This window comes from Podarcis pityusensis, assembly GCF_964106645.2.
Source record: "Podarcis pityusensis genome assembly, chromosome: 17".
NCBI classification, from domain to species: domain Eukaryota; kingdom Metazoa; phylum Chordata; class Lepidosauria; order Squamata; family Lacertidae; genus Podarcis; species Podarcis pityusensis.
In genome coordinates, this window is record NC_138042.1 from 16,493,605 (window position 1) to 16,516,588 (window position 22,984).

The window sequence follows — 22,984 nt, forward strand, 5'->3', positions numbered from 1 at the left end:
AGGGATTTTTCATTTTGCAGAGATATTTCCCTGTTTTTAAACATATTTTAACCTACAACTTTTAAAGCAGTTGAAACGTCGAAGTGCAATATACCTTCTAGGTAAATTTCTTATTAGAATTGTAAGTAGTGTCAGAATCTCCGTCCCAATCCTGTATTTATTTTTTTGTGAATTGTGGAAACTAGAGGTGACCTATCAGTCAGCTGTCACTGCCCATGTCAAGTGAATATTGACTATTTTTGCAAGCAAATCTCAAAAACAATAAGGATTTAAATTTGTTGTATATTACATAAAGCGGGGCGAGGTTTGGAATATTTCATGCTTCTCTGCATAAGTAGTCTTACCAAGTGTGGATGTGGGGAAGACAAAGGTGGCGTACCTTTCCGCAAAGACCCTCTTCTCTCAGCAACCTCCAAATTGTAAGGCCAAAATATATCTTTTTAACTGGAAAACCTTGTTTTACACCATACTTTGTCGTATCAGATCTCACAGCGGCATACAGGAAAAAATTTAAAAAACTGAAATGAAGTTCATTTTTCTCCTAGTACACCTACAGAAAGAGGAAGTATGTGGATGGGTGCAAATATCTGAATGTCCAACTTTCTTTTCCACCTAAGCAAATGAGATCTGCAAGTCATGGGGAGGTGTGTGTAAAAGAGAGGGGTAGAAAAAGGGGCGAACGGGGAGGTTTCCCCTCCTTTGATCTGATGAATTGCTCTTTTAAAAACTGCTTCCTTGCAATGGTGTGAAGCAAGCAAACAAGTGATACATATTAAGCTTAAGGCAAATCACCATATGCAAATTTGTCTCTTTTTTGGGTGTTACCTCTCTTTTTTTGTAAGTATACGTGGTGTAAGTGGCCACTCTGTACTCATGTCTTCAGCAAGAATAATGTTTTCAAAGGGAGCTGCTTAACAAGGATTGCGCCAAAGCGTTGATCGTGAAAACGTGTGTATTTTACACGCCTGCAAAAAGCCACGGTTTGAATGGGGTTGAATAATGAGGAGTTCTGCCACCTGGAAAAAGCGCGGCTTTGCCTTCAAAAGTACTTTTCTAAGACGCAATATTTGCCACGATGTTCCGAACAGACAAGAAACAACATAATTATCTTTGTATTTGTAGATAGATATTTTCCCTTGGGCCCTGAATGCTTTCCGCTGTACTAGTGCTATTGAAAGAAGGAAGGGGGGGTTAAACGTAGTAGGAACCTAACATTTCAAGCTGCATTTTATCTTTGCCCAATTGATTAGAAGAGCAGGCAATTTTGCCTCTGTGCCCAATACAATATGATAAACCATGACTGCATCATACATGGATACATAATTTACATAAAATAAATGGAAGACATAAGCCCTTTATAAATTTATAATGATTATACTCTATCACTCAGAAGCGACGTCAACACTCTACTCTTGCTGCTATAAAACGAATAATACCCCTCCTTACATTTGTATAGCAGTTTTCAAACAAAAGAATGCCATACCGGTACAACAACTGTAAAATTGCAGGCAGCGTTTCTGTAACCTGCCTGCACTGGTATGCGCTACTACAACTCCTGATGTAAGGAGGACCAACTGTGAGGATGGTCCATGATTTACACTTCCACTCACCTTCTCTTTTCCCTGTCTCCCTCACACCACATTTCCTTCAATTTTACGTCCTGAAAACCAACATCTTTCTGCCAGATGTTTGTGAAGTAGGATACGGTCAGTAGAACATGTGGACATCTTAAAACCCAATTCTGAAGTAACGGGATAGGGCTATTACAGTGGTCCCTTGGTTCTCAAATGCCTTGGTACTCAAACAACTTGGAACCCAAACACTGCAAACCCGGAAGTAAGTGTTCCGGTTTGTGAACTATTTTCAGAAGCTGAACATGCTCAGTTTTGAGTGTTACACTTCCGTTTTGAGTGTTACGCTGAGGTCTGCTGTTTTTGCTATTTATTTGCTTTGTGTGTGTGTGTGTGTGTGTGTGTGTGTGTGTGTGACTGTGTGGAACCCAGGTCAGCTACTGATGATTGATTGTGTGACTGCAATACATTGTTTATTGCTTTCATTTTATGGATCAGTAGTCTACTTAGATAGTAAAATTCATGTTAAATTGCTGTTTTAGGGGTTGTTTTTAAAAGTCTGGAACGGATTAATCCATTTTGCATTACTTTCTCTGGGAAAGCGCACCTTGGTTTAGGAACGGACTTTCGGAACGGATTAAGTTTGAGAACCAAGGGAGCATTGTATTATTGTTTATCAGTTTCGTTTACATTTCATTTTTATGTATGCTGTGCCATCCTGGAAGCCGGACGACACAGAACGAAACATTAAATGATGGAACGTCTTCCTTTCTCCCCATTCCATAGTCCACGCTTCAGTATTTTGCTGGGCGCAGACTCTCTTCAATGGGCCTGCACGGGCCATACATCTTCCAGTAAAAAGGAAGGGAAGCATCCCTGAAAATGGTTTTTGCCTGTCCCCCAAAGAGGGCAAACAGTAAGAGAGGGTGCTGCGAAGGGCCTGCGGGCTTTTATGTTTCACACCTCTGAGCACGGCGGAATTAGTTTTATATGCTCCTTCCGGAGAAAATCACTAAGGACTGCAATAATCCTTCTACTTATTTTAGCAATCATGTTTTGACAGGAAAATAATGTCAAAATAATTGAGTCACTCATTATGCCATTTATTAGTATTCCGTTCTTTTGCTGCTGCTCTGTCATATGAACACGATAAGGTAAAGGTAAAGGGACCCCTGACTATTAGGTCCAGTCACGGACGACTCTGGGGTTGCGGCGCTCATCTCGCTTTATTGGCTGAGGGAGCCGGCGTACAGCTTCCGGGTCATGTGGCCAGCATGACTAAGCCGCTTCTGGCGAACCAGAACAGCGCACAGAAACGCCGTTTACCTTCCCGCCAGAGCGGTACCTATTTATCTACTTGCACTTTGACGTGCTTTTGAATTGCTAGGTTAGCAGGAGCAGGGACTGAGCAACTGGAGCTCACCCCGTCACGGGGATTCGAACCGCCAACCTTCTGATCGGCAAGTCCTAGGCTCTGTGGTTTAACCCACAGCGCCACCTGCGTCCCCCATATGAACACGGGGCAGTGCTCAATTGCCCCACATGGTAACTCCTTCATCGTACAGTGGCAATAGACAAGAGCTGTCACTATGGTCTTTTTGACACCTGATAAAAACATTTGGTTGGTTTGTTTAGGCAAGCCTGTCCAAACATGCAGACGCTGCTGGGTGTTTTAATCTGGTTTTCGCTTCTTGATGGTTTTCATGATTTTTGAAGGTTCTAAATACTTGTTTTTAACTGTTGTTGTTTTTCCTGATAATTTTATTGTTTTGTGCCTTTTGAAAACAACTTTGAGGTTTTTATTAAAATCAAGCGTTATATAAATGTTGCGAAATAAAATTACTAAGCAAGTTTTCGCGTCACTCCAGAATTGCAGCAACGTCTGATTAAATTTAAAGCTTTTGTCATATAAAGCATTTTATCACTTTAACTACTATCTGCTACTGCGGCGCAAAGTTAGATTTAGGCTGCCATCCCATCCACACTTAATAATAATGATGATAATAATAGTAATAATTTTTTTTATATACCCTGCCCTCCCCTCCGGGCGGCTAACACTGAATATAAATACAGTAAAAACATTAAAAACAAAACAAAACAAAAGCACACACACACACACACACACACAAAAACAGTTATTAAAATATAAGTTAGAATACAGTTTAAAATGCAGCTTAAAATGCAGCCTTGTTTAGTGGTAGCCTATAGATCAAAGCTATAAGGGGGGAAAACGTCAAATATTCACGGGGCCATTTTAGTCCCTTACCTGGGACTAAGCCCCACTGAACTAAATCTGATTTACTTCTGAGTAAACATGCACGGGACTGCGCTATTAAGCAGCTGCTTTGCCCAGTATCAGAACTTTAAAAACACATATCTTGCTCTGAATAATTAAGTGTCCACTCTTTATGTACTTTAGGACAAAAATATGGGGTCCATAGTTGTTTCTGACACGAGTTTAATGAAGTAAATTGCCTGAAGAAATGAAACATGATATTTAAACCATAGCAGAAGAATACTTTTCACAACAAAGAAAAAAGCTCTGTGAGACACATAAAAACAATGCCTATCAATTATAACAGTTAAGGGCTCACCAGGATTTGTAAGTCCCACCTGAACTTAATATCATCTGCACATCCATGCATTGAACTTATTGCCTAACTGGAGAGGTCAGTGTAACCCACAAGGATGAATGTCAGCCATTTAATTATGTGGCAGAAAGAAGAAGAAAAGTGGAGCCACAGAGGCTATCCTATGTCACGGCAGCCTTTAAAAACTAAGACCGGTTCCCTATCTGCCCTGAGTTCTGCTTCTTGTTCACACTATAGTATGCTAAGATAATGAAAGACTGGGACAGAATTGATGTAAACTGCCGTGGGCAAATGAAGCCCTCATTGGAAAAAAATGTACCGTACTTTTCCGTGTACAAGACTAGGGTTTTTTTAAATTTAAAATTCATGCTAAAAAGTGGGGGTTGTCCTATACATGGATAGTGCATAGGGTGGACGTTTGATTGGTTGCTTCCATGGCTGTCAGCAGCTATTGGGTGTGTTATTGGTTGCTGGGTCAAGGGCTGGTGTTGATTGGCTGGTGCTGTGGCAATTGGGAGGGGGATTGGCAGCCGGCAAGGGGATAGACGAAAGGCGGATTTTGCGACGCATGCGGGTAAGTGATTTTTGGCAATCCCCCCCCCCCCAAAAAGCTGAACAACCCTGTGCAACCCCCCCCCCCCCCCAAAGCTTAACAACTCTGGGCAATCCTCCCCCAAAAATAGGGGGAGTCTTATACATGGAAAAGTACGGTATATATGATTAAAAGATTGTTTGAAAACCTATTTTTGGAGGGGGGTGCTGTTATTAAAACTATTTTTAGCTGTTTTTAGGCTATGTTTGTAAATTGCCTTGAGTTATGTGTAAAAGGTTATTCATAAATTAAACAACAAGAAGAAATAACAACAACAACAACAACAACAATTGCAAGTAAATTTGGTATTTCTGTGCTGATTTGCAAATGGGGAACAATACATTTAAAAGTGAGTCAGTTGTTCATTTGGAGGATAATTTGATCATGCAAGATTTCATACTTTGGGTATTAGGACACCCTTGCCACAGAGTTAATACAAAAACTTTAAACTGAAACAAGATTGGGAAACAGGTAAAGTGTGTGCATGTGAGTGTTAGAGGAGAGTAATAGGAATAAAGAACAATTAAATAAGAATCACCTTTATCTGGTATAACTAGGCAATGACCCAATTGAAAATCCTTTATTTTCAATTGATTATTCCCATTTCCTGCTCCTAAATCTTTGGAAGGGACTCAAGCAAAAATGATAGCAAACCACCTGAATAGAGGTCCTCCACAGTTTTTAGCCATGAAGAGAAAGCATGACTAACACAGGGTAACATCCAATGTCAGCCAGAATAGACCCATTGAAGTAAGTGGAGTTAAGTGACTTGAGTCCATTGATTTCAATGGATCTACTCTATGACGTAGTTGGAAAGAATCCATTATTTATTAACCTTGACTTTTTCCATTCCAAAAAGGTTTTTTTGTCGATAACTATAAAGGTACTTTGAATAGCTATGTAATACTAGGGGAGAAATACATACCATGTAGATTTAAAGCCACAAAATACACATATAGAGCATTTCTTTCATTTTTATACCATTTTGATGTTGGTCATGAGCACACTGGAAAGTAAGACCCATTGAAATTGGCTGCACATACTTTCCAAGAGCTGTGCTTGGGGTTAGGTTACTTGTTCCTATTCTTAAAACTCTGGGGCATAGCCACCTGGAAAACTCCACAAGTGACAAAGCCAAAGTATTTTATCTCGAAAGAGAAAATTTATACATGTCACTCAGCATACAATGTGGACATTCCTTTCGCCCCAGGGCTGTTAAACTATCAGATTGGCCGATAGTTTACCTAACCAGTCTGGAAGCATGAATTTGGGTGCTTGCAGGAATCAGAATCACAAGGGCCAAACTAGACGCGATGCTGGGAGATCTGTGATTTTAGTTGTAAAAGGAATCTGCAAACAACCCCAGGAACTTTCTAGCACTTCTGTGCTGGGGGGTGTGTGCATGTGTGTGCCATAACCCTTTCAACCCCATGCTGTTTTCCAAATTCAAATCTCTTCTAGTGTGTTCTAGTGTCTTCTAGTGTGTGAAATCAGCCCTGAGTGCTCACTGGAAGGACAGATCCTGAGGCTGAGGCTCCAATACTTTGGCCACCTCATGAGAAGACTCGACTCCCTGGAAAAGACCCTGATGTTGGGAAAGATGGAGGGCACAAGGAGAAAGGGACGATAGAGGACGAGATGGTTGGACAGTGTTCTCGAAGCTACCAGCATGAGTTTGACTAAACTGCGGGAGGCAGTGGAAGACATGAGTGCCTGGCGTGCTTTGGTCCATGGGGTCACGAAGAGTCGGACACAACTAAACGACTAAACAACAACAACAGCAGTGTGTTCTTTAAAAAAAATAAAAATGTACAACCAGGGCTGGGGGCCAGACTTGAAGAGAGTGCTGGTGTGAGGCTGACAATTTAGTCCACTCCAACCACACCTTCCTCCCAACAGGAGAGGTGGATATGACAGCTGTTGCATGCAGCTGTGCTGGGTTCTGCCCCACATGGGGCGTGCCCATCGTAAGCATAATGTCACATGGTGCAATGGGCCCATCAGACCCTCCCATGGCTGTGACAAGCCCCGTCGGGCCTCATTGTTCCATGTGATGCCACGCGAATGACGTGTTGGGTCGCCCTGCCAGCCCCGCCCCCCAGGAAAATTTTATGGGTGCCTTGGCACCCACAGCCCCACATAAATGGCACCTATGGTCATGTGCTCTTTCTGCCACTGCTTTGGCCAGGACGACTCACCTGAGCACACGGACATGCTTCAGCAGGGATAGATGGATGTGCTTTAAAGTGAGAGCTCAGCTCCTACACACGGTGGCTAACCTGCCATCTTAAGTTACCCAAAATGCATTTGTTCAGGCCTATACAGTGGCCTATACAGCTGTTGGTTAAACCACAGAGCCTAGGGCTTGCCAATCAGAAGGTCGGCGATTCGAATCCCCACGACGGGGTGAGCTCCCGTTGCTCAGTCCCTGCTCCTGCCAACCTAGCAGTTCAAAAGAACGTCAAAGTGCATGTAGATAAATAGGTACCGCTCTGGCGGGAAGGTAAACGGCGTTTCCGTGCGCTGCTCTGGTTCGCCAGAAGCGGCTTAGTCATGCTGGCCACATGACCCGGAAGCTGTACGCTGGCTCCCTCGGCCAATAAAGCGAAATGAGCGCCGCAACCCCAGAGTCGGCCACAACTGGACCTAATGGTCAGGGGTCCCTTTACCTTTATAGATTTCATATGGAAGGGCCACCATGGGTGGATAGGAGACCAGTTTGGCCCTGTTCCTCATCAGTGTCCAGCATGGCTGACCATGAGTGCTGGGCTTGTATATGACACCAATCACAGATATCCTGATATCACACAAAGCTGATATTCAGGCCCATCACCAGACCTAAGACTCAATCTTTGCATTTCTCTATCCAGGTATGGGGCTCCTTACTCAAGGCACACCATAGCGCCTCCATAGCAATACCCCCAACCATCCCCAGTACAATATTCCCGTATTTTTGATCATCCTACCACAGCCTCATTTGTCACCACAGGGGTGCATGCCCAAGGCCAAGGCCCAGAAGTTTAATAAAGTTCTTTCTGGTAAGGGCACTACTGCGACTTTGTTAAGAATGAATCCATTCACAAAAACACTTAAGCACTTAAGAATTCTTGGATCATTTATATGAAGCAAGAAGATAAGTTGGGGCTTGCACTCCGTTCTAGAAGGGCTGTTTTCTGATTCCGATGCCTTGACAGCTGCATCCATTGTCTATTTCATTTGTCAAAGTACTGTCTTCAGCCGGTGCCAGAAGGTGTCAGAAAATGGCTAAAAAGATCAATAACGGTAGAATCTTTCTCAGCCATTTGAACTGCCCCAGCTGCGGTGAAACTAAGGGACTCCAACACACCCTGCTTTGTAATTCTTTTCTCCTGGGTGACCCACTGCTGATGCCATCCTTAAATATTAATCTAGGGCACATTTCTTTTCTTCGAAAGTGATGTTGAGAGAAATACTGTTCTGAACCCAACTTTTAAAAAAGTGAAAGGCATTTTATTTCCCTCTTGCCTGACCGCAGTGATTTCTAGGCGTGGCGTGCACCATTTGTGTTTGCTAAAATCCTTTCTACAGATCCTTGATACTCAATTTGGAATGCAAAAGTGTTGTTCTAATATAACGATTTCAGTCGAGCACAAGTTCGGAAACTTAATTTTGTTAATTACAGGCCACTACATTTCTGCTTTTATTTATAGCATTATTATTATTATTATTATTATTATTATTATTATTATTATTGAGTTTTGGAAACCCTTTGCTTCGCAAAGAAAGGTTATTTAAGAATCTAACCTGGAATGCTACAACCTCTGGCCCGCCCTTTAGCCCTTCCATCGCAAAGGTCTCCAGGTGCAACTTAGGTAGCTGCAGGGTGAAGTCATTCCTGGTTGCCGCAGTCCGTGACAGCGAGATCTGATCTCTGACCTAAAAGGGAAAAAACAGTATCAATGGTAATTCCCCTTCAGACACATTAACTGGGATGAAGTGGGTCCCCCTGAGTCCACTGAGTGGACTTGCATTGATCGCTGGACCTGAAATCCATGAATAAATTTAGGACTAATTGATTTTTCGTTGCAAATAAATCTCTAATTCAGAGTGCTGGGAGAGAATGTTAAGAAGAAAAAAAGCATATCCCCTTCTCCAGACTGAAATGAGATGGGAAGGAAAGTTGCTAAAGGCTTCTCATCCAAGAAGTACACAAAACTCTACAAACACACAATTTGAGGTCAAGGAAATCGCAGCGCGAAATTGTACGCAATAAGCGTCCTATGGATATAGCCATTATTGCCTGCTTGGTTAGCAGAGAATTGCCATCTGCCCCAGAGAAGCAACACGCCACCAAAATATTTTTAAAACAACAACTGCTTTGACATTCATACAATGATCTTAAGCCTTTTTGCAGAAAGGTCTTGATTTTGTTCTTTTGTTAATAGTCAGTTATGTTGCAAAGCTGCCCAAATATACTAAACAAAGAGTATTTTTTAAAATGTCACTTGGTTAAGCATCTTATTAGAAGCATGATGATCGGTTCCTATAAAAATAGCAGGTATCCACTAACTAGCAATAGGCTCCAGTACAAGTAGCTAGAATCCGTTTTCTTTTCCAAAGTCCAAGTAGTTTGGATTTAGTATTCCAAAAGGCAGAGTTTAAAGAAACAACAACAAACTGCTCAGCGCTGTAAATGAGATATTTCCATACATATGTAGATAAATACAACCTCATGCAGTTGGTATTGTACTGCCACCTTCTGTCAAGGTGGGAAATCCCTTCGTTCATTATGTGTTCGGTAAAAGGAAAAAGTACAAAATCGGGTGTGGGGGGGAGAATCACTAGTTCCCATGCTTGTGTTTATATTAACATCCAAACAAACAACAATCCTCAACACGATTATTACTACTGCTTTATATGCTGAATCCTGACTCACATTCCAAGGCAGGTAAGCGAAAATTAAAGTGAAAACTTCCAAATTCCTCCAGCGTGGTTTCTCCTTCCATATTTGATTAGCCATAAGGTAAAGGTAAAGGGACCCCTGACCATTAGGTCCCGTCGTGACCGACTCTGGGGTTGGGGCTCTCATCTCGCTTTATTGGCCGAGGGAGCTGGCGTACAGCTCATGTGGCCAGCATGACTAAGCCACTTCTGGCGAACCAGAGTAGTGCACGGAAACGCCGTTTACCTTCCCGCCAGAGTGGTACCTATTTATCTACTTGCACTTTGACGTGCTTTCGAACTGCTAGGTTGGCAGGAGCTGGGACCAAGCAACGGGAGCTCACCCCATCGCGGGGATTCGAACCGCCGACCTTCTGATCGGCAAGTCCTAGGCTCTGTGGTTTAACCCACAGCGCCACCCGCGTCCCGATTTGATTAGCCATGGTCGTGATTAATTAGGGTTGCTATTATGTGTGGAATTTCCCAGACATGTCCAGGATTTAACTGGCAAAAATAGCGCCCTGGGAGGAAGGAAACATAGCAACCCTAGATTAATCCAAACTGTAGCACACTCGCTTCAAAACTCAAGGGTTCAAAGTTGGCTTGCTTCAAACAAACAAGGTCAAGGTTAGTCACAATGGTCAGGTTTGGATGAAACAATAAGCTGCAGCCGTTCTAATAATAATAATAATAATAATAATAATAATGAAAATTATTTGCAGCCTGATAGGAGGAGGAAAGAGGACTGAGGAATTCATGTGCCCAGGGCTCACCTAGGCTGATTCCTAGGACGTATTGTGACATCAGAACATAGACAGCGGTCATTGAACAAACAATGATTTTTCTTTGCAGTTGTATTGCTTCATAATACACAAAAGTGCTCACTCTGAAACTGCACAACCAACTGGCAATCTTCGGTCAGATCTTTTAGGATGATGGGAACCTACGATAGTAACTTGGTCAATATCTAGTGCCCATCGTCTGTAAAGCAAGGTAAGAAATACCGAAATAATATCTGTCTCACTTGTTCGCCGTTTGTGATGCTTTATTTTCCTTGTTCTTTTCAACTGTCTTGGTAATCGAGAAAAACTATAGCTATTATCTATCCACCTAACTCAAAAAAATACTGCACAATGGGGAACACCTCTGAGCAAACGTGCATAGGATCTTTTCATTAATTAAAAGCAAAAGGTCTTTACATACGACAGCTATTCCTTCTTTTATTCTACAAGGGGTCAACTGTAACACTTTTAAACAAGTAATATTCCGCCTTGTTCTGAAAATAATAATAATAATAATAATAATAATAATAATAATATTCAGTAGCTCAACTGGATTGCATCATCCTGTACTCCAATACTAATGTGCTAATATATATCTTTCAAATAAAAATTATTCCCAGGAGCAGCAAATGATGCTAAGTACTTAATCTTAAAATTGTAAAAGGAAAAATAATAATCAGGGAGCACCACATATGACAAATAAATACTAATTATGGGTCTAATTAACATACCCAATACTAATGAACTAGGATACCTTACATAAAAATAATACCATTATGAAAGCCAATGTGGACACTTCAAATTCTATGTGATATTTCCTTCTACAAGTAATCCTATTTTTAAGAATAGCCAAATGCATAAATAAATAAATAAATAAATAAATATGCATGCATGCTGTCCGTACGATGTACAAATGTTAGGTGAGATTTTACAGATTTATAGGATACACACACATACATTCTGTGCTTTAGTCTATGGGAATAGGGAGCTTTACAGTTCCCAGGCTGACCTAAAGAATTCCTGTCAATACCTGTGGCTGCCAAACTTATGCACTATAATGCAATTTTTATAACAGCATAGGTCCTTCATGCATCCTCCTTTCTGCTCATACTGTTCTGGGTTCAGGATGGAGAGCCCAATGGAACAAACACGGTCTCGGGGGGTCTTCTGTCAGCATGTGTAATTTTGTTCAGATGTTAACCTTAATACAAACACGTTGTTTTCACCATACCTCTAATAATACACATTTCACTGGATTTGTTCTGGTTCATATATGCTAACGTTCCAGTTTCTCATTGTAGCCAATATGCACACAGATAAAAGAAAACATTAATGTGGATTAAGGTACTAAGAATTTATCAACATCAAACCCACCAGTGTGGTTTTTTTTTTTTTTTTTTTTTTTTGCCTTCTACCCTTCTGAACCATAGTCAATAGATCTAAATATTTTACTGCACCCTGGCCAATTCATTGTTTGATGTTTAAAAACGCACCCAGAATCAAAGAAAATTTATTAAATTTGAGCCCCCAAATGAGATACTATTAGCTTTGAAAGTCAAGTTTAACTGCGATATTGATGATTCTCTTTTTTCTGTGACAAAATCCACCAGGGAAATCCCTGATGTCAAAGTACCAAAGCAGATTGCTAATACTGAGGCGAGAGGGAAGGGGAGAGAGCACGGGGAGGGGCAGGGAAGGAAAGAGAGCAAGAGGAAAACAATATATACACTATGTAGGCATAACTCCGACATCAGTTGGTTCTTTAACCCCATCCCTGTCTGGTTCTGTTCTTTGCCACCAGGGTATATAACATAAGCCGGACAATAAAGCAAAAAAACAAACAAAACCATGCATATCTTTAAAATGCAACCACTGTAATAGTAGCTCATCATCAGAAAGGAATGAGATCATTCCTTAGATATAAACCTCTGGACACCATAAGCCCCAAGCACATGCTCCAATGTTTTTAATTACTTTTGATGGAAATGGCTGCATTCCCCCCCCCCCCCATTCACAGTATACATAAAACCCAAGAATGCTTAGCTTTTGTGTGTCTGCGTCTGATAGTCGTAAGTGGCATGTATTAAAAACTCACAAAACCTTTATGAAGTGAGGGGAACAGAAATGCTTTGCTTGCATAATGTTTCCTATTGCATGATAAAAGTCTATAATTTTATCAGGACAAGTTACTTGTTGTGTACTGTTGTAACAATCGTTTTCTCCAAATTTATCTTCTGCACCATGAAAATAAATAAAAACAGTATTTATTTATTAAAAAAAGAATGGCCCTATCAATTTAACTGTCGCCCATTAGTCTGGACTAATTTGGGTTCAGAGGCTAGGACAGCAGAGAGAAGGGAGCTTTCAGGGTTACACCAACGCCCCAGAATCAGTCCCATTACGTCACCTAATACAGTTTTACCTACAGTAATATTTGCCCTCGGCTGTGCATAAACTGCCAACGTTTCCCCACAGGGCTGAGATGCCACTATAGCACAAAACTGGGTCCAAGCAAGTCTTTCAGGCTGTGGACAGACGATAACTAGTTTAAGAACTGCAAAGGACATCCATTCTGAAAATCCTATGGGATCAAATGCTCTGCAGGATATGGGTGCCGTGGGCAATGATGGCCTATGTCATGCAGGCTTCAGGTCACTGAAAAGTTGTATGTCTGATGGAGGCTAAAATAAAGAAGGATGCAGTATGGCTCAAGCCGATACTGTGCTGATCCTTTACCCAAATGATAGATAGATAATTTATTACAGTCGGAGACCAGCTTATAAAACACACTTGGGGGTACAATCCCAGAAGGAAAACAAACATTTAAAACAATGAGCAACAATAAATTTAAAATTTATAAATGAGGTAAGCGTGCAGACACTTAAAACTTTAAGATAAGCTACCGCAGAGATATGACCCAGAGTCACCCATGGAACCGAGTTTGGGGATTTTCTTAACGAACTAGTTTGGGTTGGGGGATGGTCTGCGCCTGCAGATCTGTACTCAGAATCTGGCAACCATCTGGGTTGTCTTATGACCTTTGCCTAACAGGAAAAGGTCAAATTTTGGTGAGCCTCACCAGCAGGGGATCAATGGTCTCACTACATGCCTCTTCATAAAAGGGACATCTAAAGAACAAGTGCTCTGGGCTTCCTATACCCCCCAATGAACAGGCACAAAGTCTCTGAGGAGGAGGAGGAGGAGGAGGAGGAGTTTGGATTTGATATCCCACCTTTCACTCCCTTTAAGGAGTCTCAAAGCAGCTAACATTCTCCTTTCACTTCCTTCCCCACAACAAACACTCTGTGAGGTGAGTGGGGCTGAGAGACTTCAGAGAAGCATTACTAGCCCAAGGTCACCCAGCAGCTGCATGTGGAGGAGCGGAGACGCGAACCTGGTTCCCCAGATTACGAGACTACCGCTCTTAACCACTACACCACACTGGCTCTCCTGAGCATATAGGACTTTTAAAAGGATCTTTCCAGGACTGGCGAGGGCAGAACCGAGCTTCTGGCGAGTGTAAAAGCCCTTCTTGCATTTTTGTACTCAAATGATTTTAAGGGGCATGCAAAACCTAAATATGAATCTGGCATCTCTGCTTGGGTACAGTGCAAGGATCAGAAGTATGCAGAATGCACTTGCTGCCGAGAGGTAAAGTTACCTTTTAAGTCTTCTTACCTGGAAGACCTTCAAACTAATTGCATACGAATGGAGGCTGCTGAGGTGATTCATGCACCCAAAACCTACGCACTTGATAAAAAGACACTGTTTTGCAAGGAATGCTTCACATGTCTCAGGACTGGGCAGTGGCGTTACAACAGATCCTTGATGCTAAGCTCTGCCCAGTTACTGCACCTGGTGGCTCGACCGTAGCTCAGTGGTGGAGCCTGCAGAAGGTTCAATCCCCAACATCTCTCAGTAGGGCTTGGGAGAGATCCCTGTCTGAAACTCTGGAGAGCTGCTTTCAGTCCGTGTGGACTGTACTGAGATGGGCAAACGGTCTGGAAAAGGCAGCTTCCTATGTTCCTAGTTACAGGTAGGTAGCCGTGTTGGTCTGCCGTAGTCAAAACAAAATAAAAAAATTCATTCCAGTAGCACCTTAGAGAACAACTTAGTTATCGGCATGGGCTTTCTTGTGCGTGCACACTTCTTCAGATATTTTGTTCCTGTGTAGCACTGGACTGGGCTAGACCAAAATGGTGCTTGAGGAGACTCTTGAGAGTCCCATGGACTGCAAGAAGATCAAACCTATCCATTCTGAAGGAAATCAGCCCTGAGTGCTCACTGGAAGGACAGATCCTGAAGCTGAGGCTCCAATACTTTGGCCACCTCACAAGAAGAGAAGACTCCCTGGAAAAGACCCTGATGTTGGGAAAGATGGAGGGCACAAGGAGAAGGGGACGACAGAGGTTGAGATGGTTGGACAGTGTTCTCGAAGCTACCAGCATGAGTCTGACTGCAGGAGGCAGTGGAAGACAGGAGTGCCTGACATGCTCTGGTCCATGGGGTCACGAAGAGTCGGACGCGACTAAATGACTAAACAACAACAAACTGCCTGATGGTGAATTTGGTATAACTAATGAATACTCGATCAACACAATGTTGTTTTAGACAGCCCCAACTAATTGCTCCACTATTAGTTCTTCTTTGAAGGAGGAAAGGAGTTACTGCGAAATAGAACTCAATTCCCCTCCACCCCCGCCATGCATCCAAAAAGGATATTTATTTCCTCCACAAATAAGTGCATATGGGTAGATGTCTGCTTCATCTCCAAAATATGCATCTTGTTTGTATCAAAAAGTTATATTTAGCTGTCTAAAATATATTAATATTTCTTAAAAGCAAATGCCCAGTTGCTGTCAATAGTCTACTAGGGGGTTTAGGCCCATGGGGAGATTTGGATGTTTGACAAAGTGCTGTGGGTGTCACTCGCTCTGACTATTTTTCTTCCCAGCCCCACAGATCATCCCCCAGGCAGAGAAACAGAGAGAAAGCATGCACCTATCAGCTCTTTTTTTGCTTTCCCAAGGGATCCAAATAAAAGTTGTATCCAGCAGAATCAGTCTACGTCTTGGAAAAACACACAGAGCTGAAAGAGCAACTGAGAAAGAGCGCCAATCTTCCAACGTCCTCCTTCAGCTCTTACGTACTTTTCAGTGGAGAAAAAGGTTGCCACCCTCGCTGCCTCATGACAAAGGGGGCAGTGATTATTTTAACAGGGGGAGGGGAGGGGAGCCTGAGGTTTTGTGAGTGCCAGGAGAACATCTGCCCGCAGGCCACCTCATTGGCAACTCCCAGTCTACTGACTAGAATGTTTGATTCATATTATTCGGTATTTATTGTCAATAGAGTTTAATCTCCTATTGGATCGTTTCATCCAAGCTGTTCGTTGCTAAGGACAATAACAAATAGGTGGCGGTAAGGCTGACAAAGCAAGATGGGACAATCGTCCATTTCCACACAACTGAAATTAAGAGCTTTCAACCCTCGCCTCAGTCAGCTGAGTTTTTAAAACACAGACCTACTTCTTGTGTTACAGGCAAGAGTGCCAACATGGCCACTTGACAGCGGGTGCCATGTAGCGTCTGTGGCCCTGGTGCCGAAATTTGTGGGTGCCCGGCCCCTTCATGGGGAGCTTTGTGCGCGCTCCAGCACCCAGGGCCTCGGGGGTTGGCACCTATGGTTACAGGTACTGTATGGTTACAGGTACTGTTCCCCTATGGTGGCTTCTCATGCTATTCCACTAATATCTGTATCCCATGCCAACTTGACCCAATCCCCTGGGTTAGTTTGGGATTCATGTGGGGATTTTAAATGAGTTTCCTGTTTAGCAATTTTCCCTGCCAAAATCTGAAGCTGTGTGTGTGTATACACGGAAGCTTTAAAAACTGTCCTGGGAATTCAGCTTGGAGAACACTTCTTTCCGCCAATGAGCAAGGGGAACACTGCAGCTGTTACTGGCATCATGGCGGACGATGCTTTCCTTGGAGGCTGAATCTGCTGCCCCTGAGGAGCCCTCTGCCCAAGGCTGCTGCCTCCCCTTGTCTCATGGGTGGGCCGGCCCCATCTGCATCCCTTCTCTCACATTTATGGACCCCGATATTCACCCCAGTAGCTTAAATAGTTGCAATTAACTTGCCGAGATGTCAGCATGCTCATTCTGGTCTGTTGTTGTTGTTTAGTCATGTCCGTCTTTGTGACCCCATGGACCAGAGCACGCCAGGCACTCCTGTCTTCCACTGCCTCCCGCAGTTTGATCAAACTAAGGTTGGTAGCTTCGAGAACACTGTCCAACCATCTCGTCCTCTGCCGTCCCCTCCTCCAGCACCATAATTCAAAAGCATCAATTCTTCGGCAGTCAGCCTTCTTTATGGTCCAGCTCTCACTTCCATGCATCACTCCTGGGAAAACCATAGCTTTAACTATACGGACCTTTGTCGGAAAGGTGATGTCCCTCCTTTTTAAGATGCTGTCTAGGTTTGTCATTGCTTTTCTCCCAAGAAGCAGGCGTCTTTTAATTTTAATCAGGCAGTTATGACAGTTTAAAAATCTGGTTTAGTATGACGGCTTCTGAAAGCGAACTGCTGAGGGAGGCTTAATATAAAGCAATGGACTTGAACCCAAGATATCTGGGCTAACATCCCCACTCAGCCATGATGCTCAGTTACTATCTTTCAGCCTAAATGACTTTCACAGGGTTACGGCGAGGATAAAAAGGGTGAGGTGTGGAAAAGAGGTATATATACAGAAAGGAGTGCCAACTCTATGGAACTGAGGCCTCTACAGCTTCCCCAATATCCACTGGAATGGAGCCCAGGCCACCACCCCAATCTTGAGGGGGCAGAGGAGGTGAAGCAGGATGCCACGCTGACGCAGGACAGCCTGGTGGGATGTTGACCCAGGCTGACAAGCGTGGCCTGGCACACAAACGTTGCTTCAGGAGGCTGCCCAGTCATCATGCGTGTGATGGCACACAGCCCCCCGCAATGTTGGGCCCCTGTGTATACTGCCCAGAGCTGCTTGTTGGTAAGTGGGACAAAAACGAAAAAGAACAGCAGCACCGCCAAGTCCAAGGGCTTTGCTTCAGCTTCCCAACAACCATTTGAAGGGTATCGCCATCATCCCACCCATTTTCACAAATCAAGAGCCGAAGCAGAAATAGCGACTCCAAAGCCATCGATGGAATATTCACGTCTTTAACTTGGGGGGGGGGCAAGGAGAGAGAGAGAAATCAACACGAGCCTACGTTTTCAATCACAAATAGAAAAATCCCTGTTTTGGAAATAGGTAAAAATTATGGAAGCAAAGAATTAAGGTTAATCTGGATATTTATGTCCTGCCTCCAGGCGCATGGGGCCTGATTCATGCACTGAACAAACTACAAGAGCATGATAGCAAGAACACATTCAATACTCCCCTGCAGCTACATGTTTCAGGGTAAGATACACTGTCTTCCAGGAAGCTCGTTTGCAAGCAATGACCTTCTCCTTGAGGAACCCCTGATAAGCATCCGAGGAACCCTGGAGTTCAGAGGAATGCAGTTTTAAAACAGCTACACTAAAGGATGGGGCGGGGGGGGGGCGGAGAAGATAGTTGAGAGCTCACCATTCTTTGCAAACTCTGTTACTGAGGCGGATCCTGAAGCAATGCTTGAGGAACATTGCAAAAGTCGTGCTTCATGTCCTTCAGAAAAACGTTAAGCAGTTGTTGCAATTTCTCGTGTGCTTCATGTATTTCTAAACAGACAACTCTCATAGTAGGGTGTGTTTTTTAATCACTCGTGTCTAGGGCACATCGTTAACCAAGTTGACATATATCACTTAAGGGTTGACAAAGTATGGAAATCTTCTCAGGACATAGTGTTGAATTTGGATGATGCCCTTTCTTTTCCTTTTAGCCCCTCCAGCTTCTGACACCCGTTAAAGGTTTCCTGAATCTACCACCTACAGGCGGTTCTTCAAAGTACTGCGACCAGCATTGCTTCTGGTTCTTGGAGGGCCGATTTAAGAAATGGCCTCAGGTATCGCTGCCCGGTTCCCCAGCACCTACGCTATGGGGTCCTCTCAGGGTTCTATTTTGTCCTCCCTGCTTACCGCTGAGTGAAGTCATCCAGAGGTTTGGGGCAAGGTGTCCCCAATATGCAGGCGACACCCAGCTCGATTTCTGCTTTTCACCCCGTTCAAATAAGGCACTGATGTGTCAGGGTCTGGCAGGATGCCGAGGAACGTGCACGGGGAGAAAGGGCCTGGAGTCTAACTCGGGAGAGGCAGCCAGTGGTCTGTGGGGACCTATACCAGCCAGGAGGCAAGAATCAGAGACAGGTGAGGTTTCAGAGCTGAAGGGCAGAGCACAGGATGGATCAGAAGAGGAGGAGAGACAGGTCAGGCAAGTGAAGGGTCAGGTGCTTCCCCACCCTCTCCTGCACCACTGTTCCCCATAACCAGGTGGGGATTGAAAAGGGAGGAACAGAGGAAGTTTGGATGGCGCTAATGGATTGAGGTTGAATCCTGACAAGAAAGAAGTACTGTTCTTGGGGGACAGGAGGCGGGTGGGTGTGGAGGACACCCTGGTCCTGTATGGGGTAATTGTGCCCCTGAAGGACCAGGTATGCAGCCTGGGAGTCATTCTGGACTCACAGCTGTCCATGGAGGCGCAGGTTAACTCTGCGTCCAGGGCAGCTGTCTACTAGCTCTATCTTGTACGCAGGCTGAGACCCTACCTGCCCGCAGACTGTCTTGCCAGAGTGGTGCATGCTCTAGTTATCTCTCGTTTGGACTACTGCAACGCGCTCTACGTGGGGCTACCTTTGAAGGTGACTCGGAAACTGCAATTAATCCAGAATGCGGCAGCAAGACTGGTGACTGGGAGTGGCCGCCAAGACCATATAACACCAGTCCTGAAAGATCTGCAATGGCTCCCAGTACGTTTCCGAGCACAATTCAAAGTGTTGGTGCTGACCTTGAAAGCCCTAAACAACCTTGGTCCTGTATACATGGAGGAGCATCTCCACCCCCATCGTTCAGCCCAGACACTGAGGTCCAGCTCTGAGGTCCTTCTGGCAGTTCCCTCCCTGCGAGAACATTGGATTTAGTATTCCAAAAGGCAGAGTTTAAATACATTTATTATTGTTGTTGTTGTTGTTGTTGTTATTAATGCAGTCTCCAGCTGCAGCAATGCAGCCCACCGGAGGAAGCTACATAAACTGGTGGAGGGTGAGTGGCCCCCTGTTGCTGAAACTGCTCCAACAGAGTGTGGACCCTGCTCAATTAAATGAGCCCCCCCTTTTATTATTTTGACAAAATAATCATCATAAATAAATAAGAATAATAATGTACACCCCACCACCAAGACCATTCCATTGTAACTATCCAACCTCCCAAAATTTCAACACCCCTTGCGATGGTTTGACCGCTTTCCGCTTTAACAGTACAAATACCTTCCATATCTCCTCAAAATCATTTCTCCTGCATATTCCCCATCTTGCCTTAATGGCAACATATTAATTTATCATTACTAGCTATATCCTACACCTCTTTATACCATTCTTCCATTCTATATTCTGCTTGCCCCTTCCACTTTCTAGCTATTGTAACTTGGGAACCTGTCAGAAAATTTGTGAACAAGTCCTTCATAGCCTGCGAATCTTTTACCCCATCGTACATTGATAATGATGCTACGTCTGGACTTTCGGTCGGCTTTAACCCAGGGATTTCTGTTATCTACTTAAAACACCCTTTGCCAGAAAAATTGTACATATTTACACTCCCACCACATGTGAACGTAATTCCCGGTTTCCTGGCATCTAAGTGAGAGGTTTTTAGGTCACATCCACAGCATACATTTAAAGCACATTTATACCACTTTAACAGTCATGTCTCTCCCCCCACAAAGATTCCTGGGAACTGTCATTTACCCCTCACATCTCTCCAATTCCCAGTAACCTTAAACTACACTTCACAGGATTCTAAAATATTATGTGGTGAATTCTCTTTTACTTGGGAATTTAACCAACTAACGACTAGGGTGTTGGACACAAATTTTATGCAAAGCCCCAAACCATTTGGCGTTAGGTAGGAATTCTTCCCTTACATAAAAACTGGCTATTAGTCCTTGTGGCTAGGTCCTTCCCTGCTACTTCAACCGTATGTTTTAAGATTAATTCACCTGCTTATTTTGCTGAACTGCTCCTTACATCAAGGGAGTGCTTTTGTCATGAGCAACCTTTTTCATGTTTGCTCACAGACGGTGGCAAATTAATCCTTAAGCGATTTGATGTAAGGTACAGAATTAATTCGGTACTTGGAGGTTACTGCCACAAGGGACGGGATGATCCGGATCATCTTAGATCAGTTCCCTGCTTGCATTCTACAGTATAGTCTCAAACACACATCTCCAGGACAATCTTATGCATGTCTACTTAGAAGCAAGCCCCCTGGTTTTCAATGGACTACTCATCCAAACCCTATATATTCTTAAACAAGCAATAAAAACCAACAGATTTTTAAAAGAATACATGTCTTGGCTGAAATAAAAAAGGAAAATTGTCTTCTATTTTAACAAAAGGAAGTTCAGCAAAATACATAGCTCAGTCAGTAGAGCGTGAGACTCTTAATCTCATGGCTGTGGGTTCGGGCCCAGATTGGGCAAAATATTCCTACATTGCAGGGGATTGGACAATTTGATCCTCATGGCCCCTTCTAGCTATACGATTCTATAATTTCATGAAACACATTTCTGGGAGGGGGGAAAGTCTAGCATTTTAAAAAATAAAATAGAAACATCAAACCCAAGCTCAGTTGGATAAGAGATTAATTTGATCCAGGCCCTTTTAAGCAAACACTAAGTACAATGCCAAAGCTATTCTGTATTTGTGGGTTGTGCACAAGAATATGTCCCTTATGAGCAGATTTCATTGACCTTGGGCTGAAAGTGAACCCATGTCTGGATAAAATAACGGCTAACGCATGAACTAATTTCACAGTACTCCATGCAAGGATGTTTCCTTACTTAAGGCAAGGCACACACACACACTTACACTTCATACTTTCAAGAAAAAAAAAAATGAAGACAGACGGGCTCTGGCATTAGTTACTTAGATATGTCTAAGCTGAAAACAGTTTAACACATGGATATGACATTCTGCAATGTCTTATCTTTAGTTTGTCAAGGTTTTTAAATCCCTCTTGAACTGGAGTACCATTTTTAGCTTGGCTAGGTCAGAATGACAGTGAGCAATATGAATGATGGCACACTAGACAGCTATATGGACAGAGATGTCATCAGCAAGCCAGCTGTGCCAACACCTGTATGTCCTGCACAACTGATCTTTAGGAACACGGATCAAGGAAGCCAGGTTATTAGGAGAGCCAAACAAAAAAACAACAACAAAAAGGCTGATTGAGGCATTTGCAAAATAAATGCCCTAACACTAAGAGGAATTATTCAAAAGCAATGCTAATTTACAGTGTGTATATATATAGTCTTTTTTTCAAAATTCATAGCCCATGTTTCTTCCAGAAGGAGGAAAGAGTACTTATTGAAATATAAACATGCCATGATCCTAATTGAGATCAAAGTGTTCCAAATTGTGTTTTAAGGAGCCCTCTTTTTTAAAGCAACAGCAACAAATGGGTGCTTCTGAAACTCTTAAAAATATTTCGTTTCCTTGTAGATTTCTTGTGTGTGTGTCTACTGGTCCGTTTCACCTGTGGCAGGTACAAGGTTGATCGACAAAAGCCAAGAATAGGTACAATACACGCAACAGCCACCTCAGGGTCCTGTCACTATCCTGTCAAGTACACCTGAGCCTTGCCCATATTTGTGATTCGCAACTTTCCAGAAGATGGAACACACAGAAAGGAGAGATATTTCATAACATCGTCAGACTCCTACACGAAGCAAGCAGAAAGCAAATAAGTATCTGTAGGACCCATTCAAAGAACTAGGGTCCCCTGGCCTTTTTACTGAAAAATCTAAATGCGCCAGAAAAATCTATTACTCAAACATCGTTTTAATCTAAATCTCCAAATAATTCAAGTCCTTGGGATTGCTTCAAGGTTCAGCACAAATCCAAGTACATTGCTGGCACAATATGAATATTAAAAAAGCAGTTGCACTAGTAGGAGTCCTGGCGTCTCCTCTGTAAACATAGCGTATACAAGTAACCCTTCTGAGGATGTGGCCAAATTTGGAGCAATGTTCTCAGGCAATACGGATGAACAATGCTAGACTATAAACAGGGGCTGGCCACCGCCACCATGGCTGGATTGCGAGCTTCCGGACGTCTCTGGCTGACGTCTGAAGGAGACTCAAGTCCTGGGCTGATCCAGCAAAGCCAGTTATTTGGCTCTTCCAATGATGTGCTGTTAAAACTATGATTCTCAAGATGGGAAGCAGCTCTCCTGAAGGTGATACTGGGATTTGCTGGTGAAGGCACAACTCGGTCCAAGGCTCTTCTCACAAGATCCTGCTTGTGAGAGTATACGCATTGGCGGCAGCCCCATGCAAGGCTTCCATGGTTAGAATTGT

At 43.3% G+C, this 22,984-nt stretch overlaps 1 protein-coding gene and 1 long non-coding RNA gene across 2 annotated transcripts in view; one reads left to right on the forward strand and one right to left on the reverse strand.

The window, feature by feature from the left end:
- CCDC171 (coiled-coil domain containing 171) overlaps window positions 1–22,984 on the reverse strand; it is a 205,439-nt gene that overhangs the window by 54,906 nt on the left and 127,549 nt on the right. The window contains exon 24 of the mRNA XM_080988549.1: window positions 8,538–8,669. Coding sequence (XP_080844675.1) covers window positions 8,538–8,669 — 132 coding nt within the window. The remainder of the gene's footprint in view (window positions 1–8,537; window positions 8,670–22,984) is intronic.
- Window positions 10,405–22,577, forward strand: LOC308466819. Its single transcript, XR_013980980.1, has 2 exons — window positions 10,405–10,667; window positions 22,128–22,577. It is a non-coding gene; the product is annotated as an uncharacterized lncRNA (long non-coding RNA).